At 39.5% G+C, this 12,518-nt stretch overlaps 1 protein-coding gene across 1 annotated transcript in view; it reads left to right on the top strand.

Annotated features, from left to right (window-relative positions):
• The window catches only part of LOC108740377 (endoglucanase A-like), a 26,827-nt gene extending 19,066 nt beyond the window's left edge, over positions 1–7,761 (top strand). The window contains exons 3-6 of the mRNA XM_018474677.2: positions 2,409–2,815; positions 3,121–3,325; positions 6,789–7,076; positions 7,334–7,761. Coding sequence (XP_018330179.1) covers positions 2,409–2,815; positions 3,121–3,325; positions 6,789–7,076; positions 7,334–7,667 — 1,234 coding nt within the window. The 3' untranslated portion in view covers positions 7,668–7,761. The remainder of the gene's footprint in view (positions 1–2,408; positions 2,816–3,120; positions 3,326–6,788; positions 7,077–7,333) is intronic.
• Positions 7,762–12,518: the final 4,757 nt, after the last annotated feature.

Below are 12,518 nucleotides of genomic sequence, written 5' to 3'. Positions count from 1 at the left end.
TATATATATATATATATCAGCTACTTTAATGTAATAGTTGCTGCTACCTTATTACTTGCAACGAGTACAAACTACGCAGCAAACTGATTTTTAGTCGCGAGTGGATTTGGTCAGTAGTTTCCACAAGAATGTGCTTCAGATGTTAATTTCTCCTATGTGGTAATATTTACATTCTTGGAACTTCGAATCTAACTTCGAAGGGCTTCTTTGTATGAGACTGTACGAAACTGTGCAATAAATACTAATACTTAGCTGATATGCAAGACCATGTGATAATCGCTATAAATGAAATTCGCCAAGTATCCGATACTTTTTAGGGGAGTGAGAAATAATTTTAGTAGACGTTTTGAAGTCCGTCTTCTACCACGTGGTTCTAATTACAAACAGTTCTTTAGGGTACGTATGTGTGTATCTTAACAATGACCCGCCAGTAAGTAAGTAGTTTGTAGTTTAGCTTTACTTTAGGCGGTGGAAGGCCGAAATTTTTGGTTTACATTCCATTCATGTGTAGCCGTTTAATAATTATTACAATTTGTACTCAAATATTTAGTTGTACTTCACCTAGACCGCGAAAACAGATACATCTTTGTCGTCATACCGTTGCTGTTGTCAATGACTGGATCAGCGGATATGTAGTACATTTGGAATTGTATTATGACTAGGGCAAAGGCTTTTCGTCGGATTTGTTGACAAAGGCCACTGAACTGATTGACATTGCGAAAACAAGGACTACGTACTTAGATCAGCAGTGTAATGTGATGGTTGAACGATTTAACGTTACTCTGGAGATCGACCTAATAATCTTCAGCGAGCACCAAACTGACTGGGACCCGCATATACAGCTGTTCCTCTTGGCTTACGTATCTGTCGTCCATGATATAACTGGAAGAAAACCGGCCATCCTTTTATTCCGAAAAGAACTCAGGTTACCAGTGGACATGACGCTAAATTGCCCTTTAGATTTCCTAGTATCTACGGACGAATACGTGCGTAAACTTCAAGAACGACTAAAAGCCATCTATAATGTTAAGCTACAATTTGGAACTGACTGCATGAACAGCAGATACGATCAACGAGCCAATCCTGATAAGTTTAATGAGGGCAACAAAGGGTGACAATACAATCCATCAACACGGAAGGGACGTTATCTGAAACTACAACAAGCTTGGGATGGTCCATAAACTGTAACTCGATGCATCAACGGCGTTGTCTATCGATTTTAGAAGGAATCTCGGCCCAACGAGGAGGTTTCTCATCTTGACCGGCTTGCCCCTCATACAGCTTCAGGAAGGGGCAGTATCCCATGTAAGCAGAAACTTGAACTAATGAGCATTACTAAAACGAGAATAACGCCCTTACAACCGCAGTCTGATGGAACGGTAGAACAAACCTGGAGATTTATTTAAAAATCTTTCTCATTGAACTCTAAACTGCTTGGGACCAACGCATACCCCTATTCCTTTTAGCTTATAGATTCGCCATCCATAAGACAACTGGAAGAACACCGCCCAGCATTTTATTTAGCAGAGAACTCAGGCTGTCAACGGATGTGACGTTTCGACGTCTCGGAGACTGTCCACTATCTACAGATAATGCTGTGCGTATGAAGCTGTAATTTGAAAGTGACTGGATTTAATGTGAGCGATAAATTGTTACTACAAAATTTATCAGGACGAAAGGAACGTTGACCGATACTGCAAGCTTGAGATTTGTCCATACACCGTTACTCGACATATCAGTCACGTTGTCTATCGAATTCAGAATGGAGCTCGGACAAAAATGAAGATCGTCCACCTCAACCGGCTTACTACCTACAGGGACCACAATCAGTTTTAGGAGTGGTGCAGTGTGATGTGTAGGCAACCCAACACACTGTCGCGTATAGGCAACCGAGCAGATTTTCTAGATGTCATTTTACGGTCCTTCGTAGAAGAAGTTCAGCTGTTGTCGCGAAATCGCAACGAGTTAATTCGAGTTCCACCTACGAGGTGATAGAAAGCGAAATAAGAAGAGCAAGGTAGTAATAAAGGGTGTCATAATGGTGAAATAGTAATTAATTATTAATAATGCTTGTATTTAATAGTATTTGATTCTTAAAAATGTCCTAGTAAAAACGAAACTAGTCGAACAAATAGTGTATTATTTCTATCGTTAAAGTGAAGCATTGAAAAGTTATAGAAATAATAAAAAAAATAAGTAATAATAGTGCTATTGATTAAAGAATAAGAACTTAAACAAATCAGTGAATAGTGAAAATGGTATTTGATTGCAATACACTATACTAAGTATACCCTCTCCTTATGATTAGTCCTTCCCTTTATGGCGATTTTCATAAGTAATACCTTTTCATCATTTACTACTTTCGAAATGGTACTGAGTGATAATCATGTTAAAATATGTGTAAATAGAGAAAAACGTTGCGGCTTCAGTGTCAAGAAGTACGGTCCTCAGAACCGAACGGACCGATGGATGCCCGACTGCGGTAACGGAAAGAAACCCGATGGTAAGACACTAATTACCGGCAACGATCCCGCCGACACCTCAATCAAAATTAACAGCACGTTTGCTAAGGAATGGGTCCAGCATCTGATCAAAAAGTACGGCACCGCAGATCAGGGCGGAGTGCTTTTTTACCAGATGGACAACGAGTACGACCTGTGGCACACTACCCACCAGGACGTCCATCCACAGCCAGCCACAACTGATGAGATCATCAAACTCACTGAGGAGTACGCATTGGCCGTTAAAGAAGTGGATCCATCTGCATTGACTCTTGGACCAGTTGGATGGGGATTTGTGTCGATTTTACGTTCGGGTAAGTCAGGTGACCGCCCGCGCGGCCACACACACCCACTAACGCACACACACTCACGTATATCACTCACGAGCACGCACGCACGCACGCGCGCACACACACACACACACACACACACACATACACACACACACACACACACACCTATACAGGTCCACGTATTTTTGTGGCATCNACACACACACACACACACACACACACACACACACACACACACACACACACACACACACACACACACACACACACACACACACACACACACACACACACACACACGGATTTAATGGTATTACGGTTTTTAGCCCTGGATTGGACCAACAGGACTAGTAAAGACAGAGAAAGCCACGAAAACCTGGATTTCGGACCATACTATTTGAAGACAATGAAGCAATTGGAATTAAATCACTCGAAACGACTCCTTGATTACCTCGACCTCCATATATACCCACAAGCGGACAACGTGTTTGTTGACAGTGCAGACCCGGAGGTAATGGCAGTGAGACTCAGGTCAGTGCAAGTTTAAATATGCGCTTGCTTTTAAGTATTAGTTTAATAACTTGGCCAACCTGAAAAAATATTGAAATCTATAAATTAGTAAAAAAATATCAATTAGGTATTGAACAAAAAAGTTATATTGAAATGAAATTCCTATGATGGAAATCATCAATCATATTTAATAGACTACAGGCCCATACTAAAAATTTGGGGTGAAATTAGTCACCATAAATTGATATTAATTACTAAACACTAGAAAATTTCCATTTTTTTTCGAGCTTACAAATGCGTAATAATGGTTTTGTTAAAAATTTGACATTGCAAATCAAAGGAAACACAAACGCACATGCAATACTTACATATACAGTACAGCGAAAGCGCGATCTGCTGACAACTTGTCGGAATGGCAATTTTCAGATTATCGGTTCCTACTAACAGGCCTTCTTCTGAAGCCTGTTAAAATGATTCCTTTTGGATAAGTGATGCTATGACGCGTGATGCTGTGACGCGTGATGTTACATTTTTCAGTTTTATACGTAGTTAATTTCCTTCCTATCGTCGATAAAGAAGTATCACATCAAAAAGATAATGCAAAAGTTCCATTTTTTCCATTTATATGCACTGAACTTGCATATACAAGGATGGTTCAATAGCAATAAAAGGTAAAATCGATACGACGCACCGAACAAACAACTGTGTAAACACTAAAGAAACAGGGCGGTCATAAAGACAAACGAAGCAATGACTATGGCAAAAAACGTATGATTGAACTCCTAAATGCAGATAATTATTTTTTTTACATTTATTTAAACTATAATTTTTTTAAACAGCACATTCGTAAAAAATTATTTTATGTGCTTATATTAGATATAGTAGATTTGATGCCGTACACATTTAAATGATCTTGAAATATATATACTGAAACATAATTTGAGTGTAAGTTTTTACCCATAAATCAGTAAATATGTTCGGTGTTGCTGAAAAATCAACCTACGCTATAAGCACCATAAAAAATGCCAACGCCGTACAATATTAAATGACTAAAAATTATTGTGGAATCGACTAAAACCAAAAAATTACCCTGGTTTCCGGTACCGCTCTTTTTATAGGGCATGTTTAAAATGATTATTTTTCTTCGGCCCATATTATTTTAAAAATGCTGTACAAAAAAAATGATATTTACAATTTTATTTCGTTGCACTTAACATGGAGAATTTTAAGGAAAACTGTTATTTTGACGCACTCTTGTCATTTATTAGGTTGTAATTGATAAAGAGATTTTGATAAAATTTTCAGTAAATATAAACGAATATTCAATAAACATTTTTTTTTCCAAGACGTATAAAACATGCTTATGTTAATAAAAACATGCAAGTGAAACTTTTCGGATGGTAGGCATATAACTGTAAATTTTCGGAAAATTACTCGATTTAGAGTAATAAAATGATAATCGAGTTCTTAATCTTTTCTTAATGACTGGAAAATGGAGAAGATAAAGAGAATTAATAGTAGACAAAAAATTCAACTATAAATTGTAATTTCAATCTGTGTATGAGAGTACGAAATACATAATAAAAACAATCATTCAGAAGATAGACGCATGTTAAAAACTGAGTAACTAAAATTTATTTAAATCATTGAATTATTTTGAACTTCAATTATTCTATCACAGCCGTCTCTACTTAAAAGCCATGCTGAAGGTTTACTTGGCAACACTGTGGGAGTCCCAGGATTTCCCGGTTAATGAGAGTTACAACTAATACATTAGTTGTTGTGTTTTTTCGTTGTTCTATAATATTTTAATTTTAGCGGAAATATCGTGCAGTAAATGTGCAATAAGGATGATTATAGTGTGTTATAGTGATTAATACCTTTGGATACAGTTTTTAATTGCAGAAGGCAATATTAACTATTATGTGAAAGAAGTGAAAATGTTTTAGGTCAGATTGTGTGTTTTGGTTGTAAATTTTCTGGTTTATTTCTTAACAAAATGCCTCTCGTCGTTGTGTTCCCAGTTGCTATTCAAATTATAAATCATCTTTAAAATGTAAGTACAAGTATGTCTATATTTTTATTCCCAAAAAAATGATGAAATGCGAAAAAAATGCATAAGTACTATACCTCGCAAAGATTGGACTCCATGAAAATATTCTGCAGTTTACATACATCACTTTAACGAAAGTGACATTATAAAAACAGTAAAAGTATCCACTGCCGGTAATGTTTTGAGTGTTGAAGAGTCTCCCTTAAACATAAGTCAGTTTATTGAAATTTTAAATTCCGATTTTTTAATGAATTGTGATTTAGATGACTCCTTAAAAATTTCCATTTCAGGATATGCAGTTCATTCTGCTCGTAAAAAGATAACTTGCAACAATTGTGTTTCGCTCATAATAAACAATAAAGGCTCTTGCGTTGGAGATATTTATTTTGATTATTTACAAAGGGGAGGACTTTCTGTTCCTACTGATAATATTAGTATAGTTTTTTTTTTTCACATTTATGCCATTCTTGAAGAAATAAGTAATAACGAAAATCTGCAGACACAATGTTTACGGGCTGAACACCAAAAACCAATTTTAGGAAAATTAACTATTTTCAAAAATATTTAGTTTTGGAAAACATTATAAAGATATATTCTTCCAAATTTTATCTTCTTTTGCTAATGTTTTGCTTAATGATTACGTTAAAATTATAAATTATAGAAAGCAAGAGTCCCGCCACTCCAATTCAAATTCAGCTAACTGTAAGACAGCAAAAATCCGTAAATTAGAAATTGTAATTAGTTTTTTCTAATGGGATGGCAGGGCTATTGGTGAACCCCAAAAAAAGCTAACGCGCCTTGGCAATACTTCAATTGTGGTGTGGAAATTTGCTTTAATAAAATTACAATTATCGAGATGAAATTCATGTAGGTACCTAACAATGTTTACACCTAATCTTTTGTCTTTTCTATTTTGTTCTTAATACCTACATGTTGAAGTGTATTTTAAATAACGTCACATACTATCAGTGATGAACAAATGTTAGTTATTTAATAATTCAATTCATTTTTATCGTAATGGGTGTCTAAAAATCATGTGTAACGACGTGTAGTAATAACAACTAAGACTCGCAGAATAGGACTCTCACATCGAAGCAATGCGCTGTTGCCAAATTTCTCAGCATGGCTTGTATTAGAGACGGCTGTGATTCTATCAATCATTTCCTCTTCGCTTTGAGTTTCTGCCGAGCGCCTTTTACTTTTAACCTTACTGTAATGCGACATGCGATAGAAAACGAAAAAATTTGAAGCGATGTAATAAAAGCTTCACTTTAATAATTTACCAAAATATCCCCTTTCGTATGGTACTACTATCCTACATATAAAATATAGTGAGTAATTTCACCTGTTGCATTTTTAGCATGGGGTTGTAGTCTGTAATCTATTTACTATTTACCTTGTATGTCATATTTTCAACCAACATATGCTCAGATCAACTCAGGCCTTGTGGAACCCCGACTACATAGACGAGAGCTGGATCAAGAACATGGGCGAACCGAATAACCGGGTGCAACTAATTCCCAGGATGAAAAAGGCCATCGAAACTTACTATCCAGGTACCAAAATAGCCATCACCGAATACAACTGGGGCAATTTAAAGGTTATGAACGGCGCCCTCGCACAGGCTGACGTACTTGGTATTATGGGAAGAGAGGGCGTTGACGTGGCTCTTCTCTGGGGACCGAAAAATGCGACAGAGCCATGGGCGTATGCTTTCAGGTGAAGTATACCCTCTAAGGGTAAAAATTCTAAAATGTATAACCTGACAAATATGTATTGCAACTGTGTATCTGGAATCCATGGCTAAATTATACGACTGAATGTATGATATTTTGAAATCTAAGTTAAATCTTGAATTTGCTCTGATCTAAATGATTAACTAAGTTAGAAACATCATCATTTTTTCGTATTTTAAAATGTGAATTTCAAATCTCATCCATTAATTTAATTAATTAATATTTCACTATGTTAAACAGGATGTACCGCAACTACGACGGAAAGGGTTCTCAGTTCGGTTCTATTAGTGTTAGTGCAAAATCGAGTGACGAACAGACGCTTGCAATTTACGCTTCAATCCGACCGTCAGACAAAAAGTTGACTGTTATTGCCATCAACAAAGACCCAACCAACGAAATTGACACGAAGATCGAGATCAAGAACTTCGACATCTCGGACAGTACTAAAGCCTATACGTACAGTCAGAACAATCTAACCAAGATTGTGGAAAGTATTGCCACTGTGGTCAACAATGCCATTGAACACAAATTCCCCGCTTATTCGATCACATTATTCGAAGTGGCCGGTAAATAATTTTTCTTGTGTTTATAGAAAACATCAATAGCCGATGTTCGTATAATTGAGTATATCTATATAAGTAATGCATCAAATAAAGTTATAAAAATAATTTTCTCGTTAACTGTTATTTATACTTATAAACGGAAAAATGCTAACTTAACCTTCAAATTACTGAAGTGAAAGTTCTTTATTGATGGTAGAAAGGAAATTTACTAGGGTGAAAAACCAAAAAGTGTAACGTTAGTATGAGTCATAGCGTTCTAGCCACTCTGTCGTAGTAAGATGTGACAATCAAAGGTTGTGGTTCTGAGAAGAACAATTTTTTTAAAAATGGTGTTGGACACGTTTCTGCATCATTGATGATTGGCACAATATCACAGCTTCCGATGATTGACACTAATGCAGCATCCAAGGGTTGACACTATTTCAGCATCCAAATTATAGTGAGCCTGATGTTAGACTGATTTATTTGAATATTTACACGGTATTTATACAAAAGTAATATTACATGGGTTTATATGGCAAAGAACATTTCAGCAATTTACATTTGTATATGTAACTGCCTTTGACCTAGTTAGTCGCAGTGTGTCGCAACCTAACTAAGTCAGCACAAATGCAGACGCTTAATTGATACACAATATAAATGTTTCTTGCTATACCGAGTGTTTCCACAGGACCCATCTTCCAGTGAGGAACGATGTGGATCAGCTTGCTCGGATATAGCTTGGAAAATGTACTCGACGACCGAACTGGGTTGTAGTATGCGCTGCTCGATCGCCCATTTTCATCGTTGTGAGTATAGGTTGGGAATGCTGTTCTTCTTTCACGATATATGCTGGTTTAAGTCTTTGTAAAGATATCGATTTGCTGGCGTTAGGAAGTTGAACAATAAATGAATGTTCGCCTCGTTTGATTACTTTGTATGGCCCATGGTATGAGAATTGCAGTGTTTTTTTTTTGGGCGATCTCGTCGAATCAGAACATATTCGGCCGATCGTAGATCTCCAGATATGAAAGTTTTCTGTCCACCATGCCTGCTTCCAGCTACAGGTCGTAGAAGTCTGAAGTGATCGCGAAGCTGCTGTACATATGTCTGGGTGGTGGTGTGCGATTGTCGGGTGCCTGGTACCAGAAATTCGCCTGGTAGACGAATTGGTTTACCATATAATATTTCGGCTGCTGTAGTCTTGAGATCTTCCTTCCAGGCTGCACGAATTCCCAGAAGAACAGTGGGAAGAATCCTGGTCCAGTTGCCGTTCTGATGGCAAGTTATAGCGGCTTTTAACTGTCGGTGTAGTCTCTCAAGCATAACATTAGCTGCGGGGTGGTATGCCGTTGTGTGTATATGCTTTGAGTTTGTTAGATGCGAAAGCTCCTGGAAAAGTTGGGACTCAAACTGTCTACCTTGGTCCATGGTGATTCTTAGGGGTGTGCCATAACGACAGATCCAGCCTTCATAGTATGTTCGTGCGACTGTTGTGGCTTCTTGGTCTGTCATTGGAAAAGCTTCAGGCCAACGTGTGAATCGGTCTACACACGTGAGACAATAACGGTATCCTTTCGAGGGCGGCATCACAACTGGACGTGGTCGAACTTTTCTGATGGTAGTCCGAATTCGCCCAAGGGTGGAAAAACGTGACGGGTAATTTTTGCCTTTTGACAAGAGAGACATTTGGCGCAATCTTTATTAGCAGATGGCCAAATAAATCACTGGGTCACAAGTTTTATGGAAGCACGGATTCCAGGATGTGTCAGGGAATGTAACTGTTTGAATGCTGCGAAACGAAATGTTGAAGTTAAAAAAGGTCTTGCCGTACCAGTAGAGATGTCGCAGAAGATGACTTTATTTGAGCAGGGAATGTGAATGCAATTGAGATGTCACGATTGGTCTGAGTTAAGATAATGTTGTAGTTCCTTATCGGATTCCTGTGCAGTGGAAAGGGCTTCGTAGTCAATATGTGTTGATAACTCAGAAATCCGTGAGAGTGTGTCCGCGATGATGTTATCTTTCCCAGAAATATGCTGGATGTTCGTTGAGAACTGGCTCATAAAATTGAGGTGCCGTGACTGTCTGGGAGAGCATTTGTCAGGGTTCTAACGGAAGGCAAAGGTCAGGGGCTTGTGTAAATATAATGAAGTCACGGGCTTCGAGAAAATGGCGAAAATGCTTAATCGTGCGATAAATCGCAAGAAGTTCTCTGTCGAATGCGCTGTATTAGACTTCAGCGTTTGATAGTTTGGAAGAGAAAAATGCAAGGGGTTCCCAGGTTCCATTGTGGAATTGTTGTAACGCAGCGCCCAAGTGATGGGCGGATGCGTCACAAAAAATTGCTAAGGTAGCATCTGGTTGTGGATGGTGCAGGAAAGTAGTCTGCGCCAGTTGCCTCTTTCTTGAATTGAATGCCTCGTCGGCTGTGGGATTCCACTGTAGTGGTGCATTTCCTTTGATCTTCCCCAGTAGAAGTTCATTCAAAGCAGAACGAGTGCGGACAGCGTTAGACAGGAACTTTCTGTAGAAGTTGAGCATACCCAGGAAACGTCGCAATTGTTTTGCGGCAGTAGGTTTGGGGAAATTGAAGATTGGTGTTACCCTGTCGGGCAAAGGGCGTATTCCATTTGCCGAGACAGAATAACCTGGAAAAGAGACTTCTTGCTTACCAAAGTTGCATTTTCCTTGATTAAGCAATATTCCGTATGAATGTAGACGAGTAAATAACGTGCGTAAATGCTATTTGTGCTGTTCAGCATTTTCTGATGCGACCAGTATATGGTCAATGTAAGCAAAGCAGAAGTCAAGGCTGTGTAACACTTCTTCAATAAAACGTTGGAATGTTTGGCTGGCGTTACGTAAACCAAAATTCATGTGAGGAAACTCGAACAACCCAAAAAGTGTTGTAATAGCTGTTTTTAGGATGTCTTCCTCTGCGACTACAATTTGGTTATATGCTCGAAGTAGGTCGATCGTGGAGAAAATCTTCTTGTTTGCCAGTGCATGTGTGAAGTCGTGAATGTTGTGTACAGGATATCTGTCCGGGATTGTTCTCGCGTTGAGAGCACGGTAGTCTCCGCATGGGCGCCATTCATCGTTTTTTTTTGGGACCATGTGCAGTGGCGATGCCCAGGTGCTGGAGGAGGGACGTGCGATAACCAGTTGTACCAACGTTTCAAACTCTTGGCTGCAGAGAAACGGTCCGGGGCTAAACGTCGTGGTTTGCATGCTATCGGTGGACCGGGGGTAGTGTTGATGTAGTGCCTTGTTGCATGTTTCGAATGTGATGTGGCCGTTGGGTCGAGTTAATGCGGGAAAATGCTGAAGTATCTCGTGGTATGGTGAAGTGGTCGGTTTCGTTTCTGTAACGAAAGTGACGGAAAGTTGGCAGCAGTTGATCAATTGACCAGAAGTGGTGAGGTGTGTCAGTCGATCTAGCAGTCGTTGGTTGCTTAAATTTACCAGCAGTTGGTAGTGTGCAAGGAAGTCCGCACCGATAATTGGTTTGCTGACGTCGGCTATGATGAAACGCCATGGGAAACACCTTCGTAGGCCCAAATTGAGAGACAGAATAATAGTACTATAAGTCGGTGTGTTGGTGCCGTTTGCTGCTTGTAGCGTGAACGTGGATTTCTGACGTGGTCCAGGCATTAGTGACTTGGGATACACGCAGATGTCAGCACCGGTTTGGACCAGAAATTTTTGATTTGTGTGGACCTCACTTGTCGTTGCCATACGTGGTTTCCTGGTTGATTTCCTGTTGTCATCCGTCATGGTGAGATGTGCTAGTGTGCCTTGCCCTTGACCATTTGCCCTAATATTGAGGTTGGAACGCTGTCGGGGTAGAGAACTGCGTGAATTTGAACGGTGTTGGTTCTTCAATTTTCTTGCCATGTGTGGTCTTATGTGATGTAGATCCATCTGGAGGCCTGTACCTTATGGGTCAGTTGTTGGATGGTATCGTTCTGTGGAGTAGGTGTGGCCGTAGCTGCTACCATGAACTGTGTTTGAGTTGCTTCCATAATGTAATCGGCGACCTCTGCTGTTTCATCCAGATTCTTATAGCGCATTGTTGTGAATATGGCTTGAATATTAAGAGGAAGACAACTTGACCAAATGGTTCGCAGTAAATCGTCCGACATTGTGGTTTTGGCCAGACCGCGTAGATGGCGCAGAAATTGCGTGGGTTTCCTATCTACCAAATCTTCTGGCAGGAGAAGTTGTTTCACCCGTTTTTCTTGGGAGATGCCCAGCCGACGAATGAGTGCTGCCCTAATGATGGCATATTGTTCAGTCGCGGGGGGGGGGGGGGTTGACAATTATATCACGCACTTCCGCCGCATAGTGAGGGTCAAGGTTGTCTAGTACATACCCAAACTTTGTTGATTCGGACGTAATTCCGTAGGCCTCAAAACTGCGGTCGACCATACAAAACCAGAGTTCGGGGTCGGATGGCACGAAGGGTGGCAATTTGACGCCNCGAAGGCGTTAACAAAATGGAGGATAACAACAAAAAACACCCACATGACACAAGAGGGGGACGGGGCCGACCAATCAGAGGACAAAATCTAACGAGCGGAAGTGCCGTAAGAAAAGCATTGGGAGATAAGGAGATTTGCCCCTAGATATCCTACTAAGGCCTCCTCCATTTGTCTCTATTTTTTGCTTTTTCTATCCAGTTTTGTCCCGCTGTTCTCATAATTTCGTCGAGCCATCTCTCTATTGGTCTTCCTCTTCTTCTGTTACCTAATGGGCCTTTCCATGTTATTACCTTTTTTGTCCATCTTTCATCCTCCATACGAGCAACATGGCCGGCCCACTTCCATTTTAGCTTCTTGCAATGTTGTAAAGCATCGATAACTTTTGTCATGCTTCTG

The sequence above is a fragment of the Agrilus planipennis genome, unplaced genomic scaffold, assembly GCF_000699045.2.
Source record: "Agrilus planipennis isolate EAB-ADULT unplaced genomic scaffold, Apla_2.0 scaffold75, whole genome shotgun sequence".
NCBI classification, from domain to species: domain Eukaryota; kingdom Metazoa; phylum Arthropoda; class Insecta; order Coleoptera; family Buprestidae; genus Agrilus; species Agrilus planipennis.
This window is presented reverse-complemented; position numbering and strand designations above follow the sequence as displayed.